The 14,239-nt window shown below is 46.8% G+C and overlaps 5 protein-coding genes across 5 annotated transcripts; 3 read left to right on the forward strand and 2 right to left on the reverse strand.

The window, feature by feature from the left end:
* The first annotated feature begins 163 nt into the window (after positions 1-163).
* On the forward strand, positions 164-7,649 carry F4822DRAFT_394649 (ankyrin repeat-containing domain protein). Its single transcript, XM_051457375.1, has 3 exons — positions 164-1,761; positions 1,818-5,858; positions 5,916-7,649. The coding sequence occupies exons 1-3, from the start codon at positions 416-418 to the stop codon at positions 7,111-7,113; spliced, it is 6,585 nt and encodes a 2,194-aa protein (XP_051316634.1). The 5' UTR covers positions 164-415; the 3' UTR covers positions 7,114-7,649.
* A 293-nt stretch (positions 7,650-7,942) lies between these two features.
* Positions 7,943-9,226, forward strand: F4822DRAFT_394651 (uncharacterized protein). Its single transcript, XM_051457376.1, has 3 exons — positions 7,943-8,061; positions 8,120-9,152; positions 9,206-9,226. Exon 2 carries the CDS (start codon positions 8,169-8,171, stop codon positions 8,631-8,633), a length of 465 nt encoding a protein of 154 aa, XP_051316635.1. The 5' UTR covers positions 7,943-8,061; positions 8,120-8,168; the 3' UTR covers positions 8,634-9,152; positions 9,206-9,226.
* An 874-nt stretch (positions 9,227-10,100) lies between these two features.
* On the forward strand, positions 10,101-11,944 carry F4822DRAFT_165600 (fungal-specific transcription factor domain-containing protein). Its single transcript, XM_051453206.1, has 2 exons — positions 10,101-10,831; positions 10,919-11,944. The coding sequence occupies exons 1-2, from the start codon at positions 10,637-10,639 to the stop codon at positions 11,744-11,746; spliced, it is 1,023 nt and encodes a 340-aa protein (XP_051316636.1). The 5' UTR covers positions 10,101-10,636; the 3' UTR covers positions 11,747-11,944.
* On the reverse strand, positions 11,945-13,079 carry F4822DRAFT_165601 (amine oxidase). The gene has a single exon (XM_051453207.1). The coding sequence runs from the start codon at positions 12,887-12,889 to the stop codon at positions 12,143-12,145; it is 747 nt and encodes a 248-aa protein (XP_051316637.1). The 5' UTR covers positions 12,890-13,079; the 3' UTR covers positions 11,945-12,142.
* On the reverse strand, positions 13,050-13,871 carry F4822DRAFT_426711 (uncharacterized protein; the record flags this gene model as incomplete). The annotated part of the gene is made up of 2 exons (XM_051460612.1): positions 13,050-13,232; positions 13,284-13,871. 2 exons carry the CDS (start codon positions 13,869-13,871, stop codon positions 13,050-13,052), a joined length of 771 nt encoding a protein of 256 aa, XP_051316638.1.
* Between the last annotated feature and the right edge of the window lie 368 nt (positions 13,872-14,239).

A 14,239-nucleotide genomic window follows, 5' to 3' on the forward strand; every position in this document is an offset into this window, starting at 1 on the left:
TGGTGATGCGCCTGACCTAGATCATCGGCAAGTATGGCGAGAGTGAGGTCGTACGGCATACCTAGCCACCGCCAATATGTGTCTTTGATCCAGGCCGGAAGTAATGGTAACTCCGCGCCCACCTATATGAGATATGTGATTTTTTAAACATACTTTATTGGAGGGAATACAGCCGGTGAATCTGCAGGTAATGCGCCTCCTACGTTTGTATTTGACTTTATAAGGTGCTAAGCCCCCTCTATGTAGCAATGGGCTTACAGTAAGGCTTTCAGCGGTGAACCAGGCGCCTTTTGGATTAAGTACTGACAGGTATAAGAACCATGTTTAGTGTGGCAACGGAGATTTCGCATTCTTATTCCATACAGCCTATTCTATTGAGTCTGAGAATATCAACTAGGCTGTCGGCTTAAGCGAAATGGATGGGCTTTCTATCGCCGCCTCAATCGCCGGGTTAGTTTCAGTGGCCGAGCTCGTGTTCCGAACGACAGCTCGGTACGTGAAATGTGTCAAAGGAGCGGAAACTGAAGTTGAAGACTTGCTTCGCGAGGTTAAAGAGTTCACTAACATCTTACACAATTTGTCCCTTGTCGCATACGAATTAGAGGACCCGCTGCCTACCAATGACTCCGCATCGCAGCCTTCTGCAAACTTGAGGCTGCAGTACCTTAATGATTGCCGGCCAATTCTAAATCGCCTCGAAAAAGGACTGTACGGTCTTAGAGGGGATCTTGAATCACCTTCAAAGTTCAATAGGCTTCAAAGTCGTTTGAAATGGCCCTTCTCATCTGTGGAGATGAAAGAGATGATCCAATCGATACAACGTCAAAAACAGACGCTCAATCTTGCTGTGTCTGCTGATTCATTTTACCAGCTGAAGAAGTATTTATCACGTCAAAAGGATGCATCCAAGCGCTTGAATAATCTCCAGTCGACAGTGACGGAGATACTTGACATTGAAACTAAAATCATTCTCGATAAAACCAGAAGAGATGTCCTAGACTTTTTTACCAAAGAGACTAACCCTCGTCCGAATTTTGAGATGAACAGAAAATTACGTCACCCGCTTACTGGTGCCTGGTTTACAGGGGGTACTGGTTTTAAGAATTGGTACTCCAATCCAGGTGCGAGAATATGGATCAGTGGTATCCCTGGGGCCGGAAAATCTGTGCTTGCTGGCGCAATTGTCACAGAATGCTTTTCGTTGTGTTCGAAGGACGACAGGGTGGCGGTTGCATACTTCTTTTGTTCATACCAGGATGAGAAGACACATCTTGCGAAGAACATCCTATCATCTTTGGCGTCTCAACTTGCCAGGCAGAGTGAAGAGGCTTTTCAGATACTCCACGAATATTACGAAGAGTTACTACCACACGAATATCTCCCAGGGGACCCTTCCCCTGCCAGATTACTCGAGGTGATTACTGATATATCAACTCTATTTGATCAAATTTTCATTATTGTGGATGGGTTAGATGAATGTGTCGTTCATACATGTGAAGTCGTCGATGGCTTGGCCGACCTTTCAACCTCCCAAAACCACGAAATTATCACAATGGCTCTACTGAGTCGGGATGAGTTTCAAATTCGCGAACGACTAGAGTCGGAATTCAAGCACATTGATATCCAAGCACATACAGAAGACATACAGCTATATGTAGCCTCTGAATTGGAGGAGCGAATTAATTCGAGGAAACTTAGGCTACGGGATATGTCGTTGAAGGATCATATCATGACACAACTAGTTGATGGCGCTAAGGGCATGTAAGTGAAATCCAATCGAGCTCTCGAAATGATAATGGATTTAATTCCTATTATAGGTTCAGATGGGTGGCCTGTCAACTAGACCATCTTTGCGAACTATCTACAGATAGAGCAAGGCGTGAAGCCTTAACCAAGCTCCCACCAACGTTGCCAGCTAGTTATGAGCGCATCCTCCATCAAGTACAAAGCTCGAACGAACAAGTACAAAAGCTTGTACAGAAATGTCTTCAATTAATCGCTTTCAGCCGCCACGGACGCCTCAATATCCAACAGATATGCGAAGCAGTGTCGATCTCAATTGACCAAGACACCTTCGAAGAAGACGAGGTTGTCGAAGCAGATGAGATTATGAAACATTGTAGTAGCCTCATTCGAAAGTCGGCAGACTGCAAGACGTTCGAATTTACCCACTACTCCGTGATGGAGTTTCTTGAAGGGATATGTACCACGCATCCGACTCTTTCTTCCTATCACATCTCCGTCGATAAGGGGCATTCACTCCTAGCCCCATTGTTTCTAAGGTACCTGACATTTAAAAATCATGAAGAGACTCCCGTGGAGACGAAGAACTGGATTCAACACACAGTAAAGAGGAATGAAGCACGCCCGCTTTACGAGATTGCTGCGATGTACTGGCTATGGCATATGAGGCGTGAAATGGCCTCTGAAAATACTGCCACGCGACATTTTCTGGGTAATCTGTTTGACGCCAGTAAAACGGCGAGCTTTACTTCGTGGGCGATCGAGTTAATACGCCATTGCCTTTCACGGGAAAGTGTGCCCGCATACCTGATACGGGCCGACTTTGGACGAGACGAACAAACCGCCCTGACTATTATCACCGCCGTTACAAGACCGGACTTTACACCTTTACATATGGCCTCAGCGTTAGGCTTGCCTAATGTTTGTCGGCATCTTCTTGAGCAAGGCGCGAAAGTAGATACGAGAAGCCGTTTCGGTACTCCGTTACATTGTGCAATCGGCAGTTTAAATATATTCATCGAGTCAGAAAGTTGTTATGCTATTCGTATGGGTATTTTGGGGGAGATGGTACCCGCTTGCGCGAGATATCAAACGATTCAAATCCTCATGGCCGCCGGAGGTACTACGTCCTCACTTTTTACAACACCATTTAAGCAGGGAGCACTGCTGTCATTGGCGCGTCTATCCTCTTGGTACGACGAAGATTTTAATGTGATGGCGGACCTGATCAGAGCTGATGTTCGGCTAGATGACCACGATGTGATTGGTTTCGAATATTTTTACAAATTCATTGTTGACCGGGCATCGCCGGATATGTTCAAAGCCGAACATCCTGGAGGCAAGGCGGTCGTATCTCTACTTGAAGCTCTCGGGAGGCCAGAGGATGACTCCGGCCCTAGGTCGCGACTGTATACTATGACTCTTAAATTTGCAAACTCAATGAAAGTGGAACTTGACCGCTCCTTACATGTCCTCGTTATAGATGACTGGGCTAGCGAAGAAGCACTTCGAAAGTTCGCACTATCCGTTATTGAAAATAATGACATAACTTCCTTGGAGCGATTTGTCGAGAGCGGGCAATTGGAAATGCTAAAGGCGGTCAAGCTTTCGGAAGATGACGATGACTGGACAGCGTTACATTCCTGCGTTCAAGCAAGATCAATCGACATACTGAAGCTCTTATTGGAAGTTGGTTGGGTGCCCAACGTGGCTGCAGCGGATGGGAAAACACCCCTGCACCTGTGTTCTGAAGATAAGGACCGGGATATTATTAGGGTATTGTTGGAGCATGGTGCTTCAACTATCATACATGAGGCTGATATGAATACCATTTGGCACACTTGTGCTCGTGTCGGCTCTATCCAATCACTGAAAGTACTTATCGAGTTGGACCAGGATAAGGACACTGCATTGAAGATGCAGTCAAAACAAGGCTTCACTCCAATTTGCGAGGCCCTCAACAAATTTAAAGTAAATGCAGTTCGCCTACTTATGCCTTACTGTAATTCTTTAGAATTCTGGAAAGGCGATATCCTATTTTTCCGGAGAGCTGCTAATATTGGATCGATTGATATCGTCCAACATTTATTGGATATTGGAATACCACTTGACAATCTGGATCCTGATCTCGGAAGTCCGTTGCATTCTTTAGGTCAAGATGCAACTCTCAAACTTGTTAAACTCCTTATATTATTGTTCCCTCACTGTCATATACGATGTGGGAAGGGTAGAACTCCGTTTGAGGAGCTACTCATTTGGTCTATTGAGAAGGATAACGAGGTTCATCCTGATATATTCATTGAGCTATTGGCGGGATTTGGAACGTCTAAATGGCAGCAGTGTGGAAACCTGTGGGCCTCGGTATCCTCAGCGGTAGTGCCGTATGCACTTTCAACTGAAAAAGATATTAATTGGCTCAAACAACTGCTCTTTCGGCTGTCGGAGACTGCTGTGGTAAGAGTGCACGAAGAGGAAATGGGAACATCGGCTTTCGTACAGCTCATTGATCAGTTGGAATCTGTTAGCAATAAACTTTCGCCGCGATCGATGCAGCTCCGACAAGGGAAATGCCTTAGCGACCTTGACGAACCTCAGGTGCTTGGAAACTGGTCTTCGTTTTCCGAAATACTCATTAATATTGCTTCTAAAACGTCTCATTGGGATAGTTCATTAACGCAGGATTCCGCCGCCAAACTCTTATCATGGTCTATTATCCATGACGACACTACAATGATAAGATTTCTGTTAAACAAGGGTGTGGACGTTCATAATCGGGTCGACAATTTATCTGCTATGGAGTTGGCTTGCTTATCACAAGTATCTATTAGCGAAGAAAACTTTTCTCGGCTCCTCTCTTCTGCTCGACACGAGGAGCTTATCGCTACGAACGAAAAAGTTGACGGCTTTAGCCTTGTCCACCTTGCTTCATTTCCCGGGCCCGAAATTTACGAGGACCGCAATACTAGGAAGTTGAAACAGATTCTAGATGCTGGCGTCGACTGTAATGCATGCTCGAATCAAAAGTCTCCACCTCTTTTGTACTCCATTGGGCACTATTACCTCAAGGCTTCCAAAGTTCTTATTGATTATGGCGCGGATGTCTTGTTGGCAAATTCATTTGGGATGGATGCTGCACTCATAGCTGTACAAGTGAACAATTTACCTGCGTTAAAAACGGTCGCACAAACAGTCAGCAGGAAACAACTCACCCCGCTATGGGGGAGGACCTGGAGTGACACTATGGATGGCCACCTCTTCTCGGGTGGGAATGTTATTCACCTTGCCGCTATATCCAACGCGGTAGAATGTATCGAATTCTACTTAAACGAAAAACTCCTTTATAATATCGAGCCTTTGGATGACGATATGGAAACTCCAATGCACTACGCGGCCAGCTTTAACAGCCTGGGTGTAATCGAATTTCTTAAAGAACGTGGCTGCAGCATTGATGCAGTAAGACGCGACGGTTTATCGCCATTACATCTTGCTGTACAATGTAAGCATTTTGATGCAGTTAAAATGTTGCTAGACTTGGGCGCTCAGATGAAGCCCTGCTCCCTTGGAATGACACCATTGGCGTATGCCCACCAAGCAGGCGACTATAATATCATACGATTGCTAAAGACTCATGAGCGCCAAGAGTTTCCCTTAGCTTCCCCCGCTCAGGAAAAAGGGGTGACAATCCTGGCGGAGGCATATTGTGCTGCCATAACCCGAAACGATATTAGCGCATGTGAGGACTTACGCAAACACGGCCGCCTCGTGAACCTGGAGTTGGAGTATCCTTGGCACGTAACTCCTCTCATGGCAGCAGTTTGTGCGAGAAGGGATCCTAAATTAATTGAGTGGTTACTCAATAGTGGGGAGACGATGACCGGTGTGTTTGAGGGGCCTAACATGCCCAATTACATCACTGTTCTGGAGGCTGCTATATCTACATCAATCTACAACAGCCTATTGCCTATGCTATTTGAAAAGTATATTGAACAGGGGGGTGATTTACTTTGCCTCCCTCGCAGTCCTCTCCATATCGCAGTACTGGAGAGAAACCATGAAGGGCTTGGAATTTTACTAAGTGAACTGCGGAAAAGGTACGGCGTAACAAGCAAAACACAGTAAGTCGCACTTGGGACGATGAATTATACATGATAATAAGGCCTAATGATATTTAGACCTCGATGTGGTTTTGAACACCTGAAGTCCGATAGCAAACTTTGCTCATTAATTAACCAGCGAAACCAATTGAATCGCGGCGCAACCGCTCTTCATCAAGCGGCTGGCTTTGGAGACGTCGAAGGTGTCGAGATTTTGATAGCCAATATGGCCAACGTGGATTTGCCCGACGACGATGGGCGGGCGCCTCTTCATTTCGCTGCAAGGAAAGGTTTGGAGAGCGTTGTGGACTTACTCATAGGTCATGGAGCGCGCTTGGAACCTAGGGATAGATGGGGCGAGACACCTCTTATGAAAGCTTGCAGAAGTGGACGACTTAACATTGCGAAGTGCCTCATTGGCTGCAAGGATCCTGGAGTCTCTATCAACGATTACAGAAATAATATGCTCTACCTCTTAACACTTGACAAATCTGGTCATCCCGACGACATAGCGCTATGGGAATTGTTGTGTAAAAAGGGCGTGGACCCCCACCAGGCGACTGTCCTTGGGGTAAGCGCTATTCATTTCGTGTTGGCTCATTCACAACAAGATTTGATAAGGCATCTTATGAGGAAGGAACCCGATTTGAAATGGGCTGCAAGAGTGGAATGGTCCCGATTGCATATTTTGCGTGTTGGAGATATGGGAAGGGGCAATGTTACTCCAATTACGGACAACTATTGCCTTCTCCACCGATATGCCAACCTTAAATGGCCTCTGCGGGTATCAAACTCAGTTACTTCAGGGGAAGAGAGCTTATTTTACTTTGCGGCGTCTTGGGGGCTCGTCAAGGCTCTCGACAATCTTCTCATAATAGGCGCCGACCTTGAACAAGAATTTGGTCAACATGGAACGGCGTTGACGTTAGCATCCGCCAATGGGCACCTTGATGCTGTTAAGTACCTCTTTCGCAAGAATCCAAGAGGAGTACCTGAGCAGAACCAAGTCATCAAGGACGCAATTGGGGCAACGCTCGATCATGAGGAGACAGTGCACTGGTTTCTTGTCACGCGGCATATTGACCAACACAAGGTTGCGTATTGCGAGTCGGATTCTTCTCAAGAACGCATTAAGCAGTGGGGCTGGTCTGGAATCCAGAGTATCCCAATATCATTGAGATGGGACCAGAGACAGCGCAGGGGTGAAAGTATGATGGAATACGCTAAAAGGCGGCGGGAAATAGAACTGTCATTTCGGGGAAAAGTTGCTAAATGAGTAGGTTCGCGATCCTGGTTTGGGTGTCGCTATCACCGACATGGCTCGGAGCTGGGGCTTGTAGCACGCGTTTCGAATTATCTTTCATGGATCATCGGAACATTTCTGGATTGGCGGTGTCGTCACGCTTGATTGGTATGCTTGAAGGAATAGTTATGACATGAACGACGTGTACTTATGAAAGGAATCGGCTCGGAAAAGTATATGAGTATAATATGAATTTGAAGCTTTGTTCTGATTGTGGTAATACCCCGAAAGGAGAGAGGATTCAACACTCACGTTAATGAGATCGGCTTTTAAAGTGCATGAGGCTTCGGTGGGGTTGACGCATAGAACCTACGAATACGTCTATAATCGGTAACTAAATGCTAGTCGCTGAAATGCCGGGTTGCTGACTGCAGATACTGAGCTGAGCTGGACGAGGTCTCGAAATTCGCCGAATGGTAGTAGTATGTAGAGTGCGATTTGAATCCTTTTTACTTAGGTAAGTAGCCTTCTACATGAATCTATTGAAAGTCGGCGACTTTCCATTTTACACTCATACTCTATGTCGCTCACCGAGTAACATATGCAATTTACTATATGACGTATAACCGAGCTTGAAATTGTAATTTTATGAAATGAACTAGGAAGAAGATTGATCTCGCCGGATCTGCGTACTCCATAGACAACCAAAACGGGACCCGGCCGAATTATTAGTGGAACACCGCGCGGGGATTTTCGGAGGATCCGATTTTCTGTACCATGTCCTAATATTGTCAACGGGAGCTAGACTTATTTGGGTGGGGCATAGTCGGGGGAACTATAAAGGGGATAAAGTGCTAAGCCCGGAATATCCGATTCCAACATGGTATTTTCTAATAGTTGTTCCGTGATGATGGACTTAATCGGACTTGTATGAGCACGAACCCTCCATATGCTGAAGTTAAATTAGCTCGTCTTCTCATTGTGAATCTCCCATCCCTCGCTATCACCTTATCTCATCAGTGACTCAAACCCAGGGCAGTACCTGACTATATACACTATCGCGACGGAAAAAAAGCTAAGCTTTCATCATGTCCGTTCCAACTTCTCTCCCCGGTCTGAACGTCCGTGAGTCTATTACCGATGCGCTTTACCGTGCCATCCTCGGCTTCGATTTGGAGGACAGCGCCCTCTTTGACTCGGCGTTCATCCCAGAGGCTACATTCGATCTTAACGGCAGACTCATGACAGGCCTTAAGGCCATCCACACCGACTGTTATGACAATGTTTCGAAGATGGACACTACTCACTTCATGAGCAACATACGTGTGAACTACAAGGATGGAGAGTCCACCGCATCTATGACCGCCTCTTCCTTAGCTCAGCATTACCGCAGGGGAGAGGGCACAAAGCCGGATGCAACCCGTCTCCTTGGTGGCGGTCTGTACTTCCTTGACCTCGTTAAGGATACCAAGGATAACTTGTGGAAGATTACGCACTGGAGAGCGAAGATAGTCTGGACGGAGGGTGACTATGGCGTTATCAGGGGTGAATAAGGGTAGTTCTTGATATGGGAGTGGGCGTCACGACGGTTCTTGATGGACCCCGGAGTTTCAGTGTGCTTTCATACCCCGTCGATATCAAGAAAAGGGGCATAGTAGAAGATTGCGCTGTTGAGTTAGTGTACGATGGAAGCCCATAACTCGAATATTGGTACCAAAATTGTGTTTATTTATATTGTTAGCTAGTTACCTTGACAGAGATCATTGGTTCAGTAACCTCACTAGCCCACCCGATGGTCGTCTAAATAGTCCGCGACCTCCCCCTGTTCTCGTCAATGGTCGTTTGCTCATTTAGTTTCTCTAACTCTTTATTCAACTCCACTTCCTCTTGGATTAAGTCCGCTAGCCTTTTTCGTATGTCTTCGATTTGTCTTCTTAGATCACCCCTAATCGCTCCGGGTTCTGCCTCATTGAATAGGCATGTTAGTATATCTTCTTGATCCGTTAAGCCTCTTTTGTTCTTCCTAATTCCGTCTAGGCGTACACGAATCTCGCCAACACGAGGTTCCGGTTCTATTACGATAGTTAGCTATGTCAATTAGTGATTAGTGGGTAGGGTATGATACCTTTGGTGGGTTGAATATCATGCGCCATCGCCAACGCCTTCAATTCGAAATTATTTTAACTTGTACCCCTCGAGCTCAGGAAATGTGCGTGATTAGAGGTTTTCTTAGGTATTGCCTTATTTCGGCTTTCTACTCATGAAGGCCAGTTCTGCTATTTCTGGCCGTTTTGATTTCAGAGTAGAAAATATAGTAAATCGAAAATTTGACAAGTGAAACCATCTGGATAATATGTATAACCTGCGCCTATCTTTTAGCCCCTACTCATAGTTGTGGCATGGTAGTACTCCTATGTTCTGAGCGGTATGTCGCCACTTTCTGTGCTTCCATCGTCTCACTTCAGTGATCCCGAGTAATACTTGACGGGTTCAGTGAAGAGTTTAATGAGGTACTGATTAACTTTGTCAGCTGTGATAAATCCATGACTGGAACGTTGAGTATTGCAACATTAGGGCCTGCTTGTATCTTTGAACCGAGATCTTTTAAGTATTTCCAAAATATTGAAGATATTAGTTAATACTATAGAAGGGCTTATAAAAGTGATTCTATCATCAACGACGGAAATTGCTCGCTGTGGATGACTGTAGTATAACTATTGCAGGCTGGGATGACTTCTAAACCAAGCGTCTTACGCAGTGCAGTGACTTTTAGTCTTGGGACATGCTAGATGCTACCTACAGCTGCAGTTACGGGCGCTATGGCGGGGTAAAAGGTACCCCGCTCGCGCCCTAGAGCGGAGTTCCGCGGACCCCTGAGTCCCTACCTAGGTACCTAACGGTGCTCTGATTAAAGAGATGCCGACGGATCGACAGGCCTAGCCTAGGCCTAATTTCCACGTTTCGAGGCAATAGCCTAGGTACTTTTCCAGCTGATCTTCGTCATCCTTCGCCTCATTTATGTCTAAACACCACCTCTTTCGCATGGTGATTGCTCGTCTTCTCTGTCTCTTGTAATTGATATTCTGCTAGAACTAGGATTCATGTACAACAGGTAACCTTCTCCCGATGATTCTGTATTCATACACTACCACGTGCTTGAGAGCTGGATCTCAATCTGATAGATGATGGAGACCGCGGCGGAAGCTCCATCCGGCCTTAAACCGAGAAGAACGCGTCATAAGACTGGCTGCGCGTCTTGTCGCTTACGGAAGAAGCAATGTGACGAGCAAATGCCTACATGTTCGAGTTGCCATCGGCTAGGTTTAATATGTACTTGGCCACCTGCCAACGAATTCGCTTGGAGGATAAGATTGGGCGTGTCTTCTAGTAAAGGAAAAAAGCCTAAATCAGTATCGCCTACATCGAGTTAGGATACATCACTGCCGCCGTTCGGATCGGACTCTGCATCCTCGAGTCATGTCGAAAGCCCTTCACGGCCTTTCGCGATCCCTTCCTCTTCGAAGTCATCCCTGCTGCCTTTTCGGACTCTTTAATAATGAACGCCGTTCTTGCTCTCGGGGGTTATTCGTTAGAAGTAACCGGGAACGATGAAGAATTCGAATGGTCGAGATTTCACTACTACGGGCTGGCTATTGAAGACTTGAAAGCTGCTTTGGCCGATCCGATTGTTGATGGCGGCCGGGATACACGCCGGCTTTTGCTTGCCACTTTACTCATGTGTCTTTTCGAGGTTAGTTATTAAATTTTTGCTAGGTATTGGGATGCTGGCTCATTTTTGAGCTATCTTATCGTAGAAGAGCTATTGACAATCTCCTAGAGCATTCGCGGGAACACGCAGGGAATGTTTCAAGGCCACTTACGGGCTAGCCGTGTCCTTGCACAGGCTGTTTCGAATTCCGGTGAGACGGACGACGGTAATTTGACGAACAGTCTGCTTGGACTCTACGCCTACTATGAATTCCTCTCTAGTCTGCGTCTACCGCCCAATGACGAGGACTTTTTTATTCCACACCAATCTACAATGTTCCAATTGCCTTCTGTAGGGGACCATTCGAGCCCATTCGGAGTTGCCGTAGGTGCGGCATGGCCCTTATATCAGATGGCACCTCGTATTTACGAATTTGCGGTAACGCGAAGAATTGAATTAGTAGAGGGAAATGATATGGGCTGTTTAGAGGCATTCGGAAATTTGCGCGATGATATCTGCGAATTAGCGATAGACGATGTAACAAACGGCCCCAATGGACAGACCAAGGATGGCCAGTTTGCCAAGGCGAGGCGCGCCGCAGCGGAGGTCGTGCGGAACGCTCTCCTTCTGTTCTTATATTCTTCATTCTTCGAAGATCGGGCATGCATCTTGGAGCTATCGCAACCTCTTGTCCGATCTACCGTCGAGCTTCTGCCGGATTTCATACTCACGCCCTTAATAAACACGACCTTCTGGCCAATCGTCGTGGTGGCATCGTACGCAACAACAATTGAACATCAGACACGATTTCTTAGTTTCTTACCCCCTGTGATGCCCCTTGTAACCCGAGGCGCCGAGATTCTGAAAGGGGTATGGAGCAGTCCATCAGGTGCGTTTGGCCTAGAAGGCCTGGCAGATATACTTGATGCGCGCGGCGAAAATTACTGTTTTGGATGATTGCATTCATTTTTATTTACGGAAACTTTGATAAGATTCACAGGACCGACTTTATGCGAGGGATCGAATGTTGTACAGATACCATTATGGCAACTCGATTATGCATCTCTAAAGCCAGACACAGATGGATGCTGATAAAATTTCGGGACAGTATCGTGGCTTTAATGACCTAAAACGATTCTGTCCTCACCGTCTAAGTTTACTCCTCAGCATCCCTGCTGCCTTTTCATAGCTGCGCCCTCTTGATGAATACTCCGAGAATGGTTAAAAAACACTACGACCGGATTCCATGGGTTTATTGACGGTTGACCGGAATATATTAATAATTGGTTATGACCACACGATTTAACGGTTGATTTCCAAATCTATAAAAACCGAATTTCTTGATATAGAGGGTCAGTAACCCTCAAGCGCAGCCATAACTTCATTCGCCCCGCGACTCCCCGAGTGTAAGGCACCATCCATATAACCTGGATTCTTCAGCGCAGTCTCGGTTCCGACGAAATGGACATCCCCAAAAGGAGCGCAGAGCGACAGGCCAGCCTCAGAAGTCAGGAGATTGGGACCCATGCCAGGACATGGTCCCCCGGGATACCATTGGTAATTTGACCATGAAATCTCGTGGATAGCGATAGGCGGTGGTACGATTTCGAAAATGGTTCCCATCGCTTTATTGAAATATTCTAGAATCTCTTTTTTCCGCCGTGCTTCTGGAAGTGGACACCACTCACGTGCGTGTTTACCATTGATGAAGCATGTAATAGACCACAGTCCCTGATCTGGATAAGAGGTATCTCGTGAGAAGGTGATGGGGCCGTCGGCGCAGCTAATAGAGCCGGAACAGGCTTTGGGACCTTCACGCCACCAGGGTCTCTCGAACACGAGGACAACTTTGCTAGTATAGCCTAAAATTGTAGATTCGCTAAGCAGCCTCTTGGGCGCAGGAAGCGGCGGTAGAAATTCGATTTGCGAATATGTGGAAGTGGGCGCAGAAATGATGACCTTTTTGCAATAGACGGTTTTGGAAAGACCGGCGGAGACGCGGACGGTCCCAGTCCCCAGCTGCTGGATTTTTGTTACCGGCGTCGCTAGTTGAACCGTGCCGGGATGGAGCTCCTCGGCAAGGCGTTCAGAGAACTGCATAGTACCTAGGATTGAATTGTTAGCTGAGATGCTCCGTGGAAATGGGAGTGGAAATATCTACCTCCTTGGACCCGGAGATATTGTGCCCCATCTTTAGCGTCCGAAATCATATTGGTTAGGGTGGTATGGCGTGCAATGCAGGTCAAGAACCACAGAAAACTCAATTCATCTGGCTCAGAGCTGAACATGGCTCTAGTGAGCGAGCCTGCTGTTTGATGGACCGTGGGATGTGACGAAAACTGTTCGGCGAATTTTCTGGACGTTTAGGATCTATCGTCTTGGCGAGCTCGTCGACAGCTAGAATAAAAGGAATGATATGCTCCTCGTCTACGGATCGATCTGGCTGCTATATTTTAGCGGATGTGGACGCCCTGTTGAGTCAATGTTGTCTTACCGTTAGTTGGCTATAGGGAAAATTATGAACAGAACCATCGGCCTGGATCATGATATTGAGACCCCCCCTTGGCTGTTGCACGGTCTGCATGCCATATTTCCTAGCCAAAGCCCAAACACGGCTCTGATTAGTATCATTGATCCATGCGCCACCAAGATCAACTTTATTGGAAGAGCAGGACGTCGAGTTAACAGAGAACGTTCTACCCCCAACACAATCCGTTGCCTCCAAGATGAGCGTGCGGAGACCACCACTCTGTAAGTCTACAGCAGCCTGAAGACCGCTCAGTCCCGCGCCGACAACAACGACGTCGGTTTCTGTAACATCCTGGAGTGCGGGAGCGGCTGGTTCGGGTGTTATAGACCTAGCCCCACTGATTGCAGCGGTGGCTTCGACCTCGTAGAAAAACCTCGGGTCCGCTAGTGAGGGAACACTGACGAGGAGCGAAGCCGGTAGATTTTCAGATTCATGAATGCCGAACACTGACGCCATAGCCTCCATTAGGGGCCCCAATTTTGTTTGTTCATAATTGACGATGTAATGTCGGACCTTGAGAAGATCCTGGATGCTGACGCCAGCCGACTGCATACAGGCCCTTAAGTTTTTACATGCCTGCAGGACCTGTTCCTCGTATGTTTCAAGGACAGTTCCATCTTCGAGATAGCCAACTTGACCCGATATTTCAACGAGTCGACTTCCCGGCGCCGCGACTGTTACGTGGGAGTATCATTTTGGTTGCGATGTGCCAGCTGGCTTAATGATATAAGAGATGTTTTTTTGGCCGTAGGCCCAGCAGGCCGGGTTCGACCCGGATACCACGCCATTTCTTTTATTAACGGTGCTTTGTACGTGTAAAAATTGAGCTCCCATTCTGCGATCGTGTCCCCATTTTAAGGTCCCACAGAGGAATGAATCCAGTACAGTTTATAAACCAGCGGGCCTTCCAAAGCCGAAGA

The sequence above is a fragment of the Hypoxylon trugodes genome, assembly GCF_022578975.1.
Source record: "Hypoxylon trugodes strain CBS 135444 unplaced genomic scaffold F4822scaffold_3, whole genome shotgun sequence".
Classification (NCBI taxonomy): Eukaryota; Fungi; Ascomycota; class Sordariomycetes; order Xylariales; family Hypoxylaceae; genus Hypoxylon; species Hypoxylon trugodes.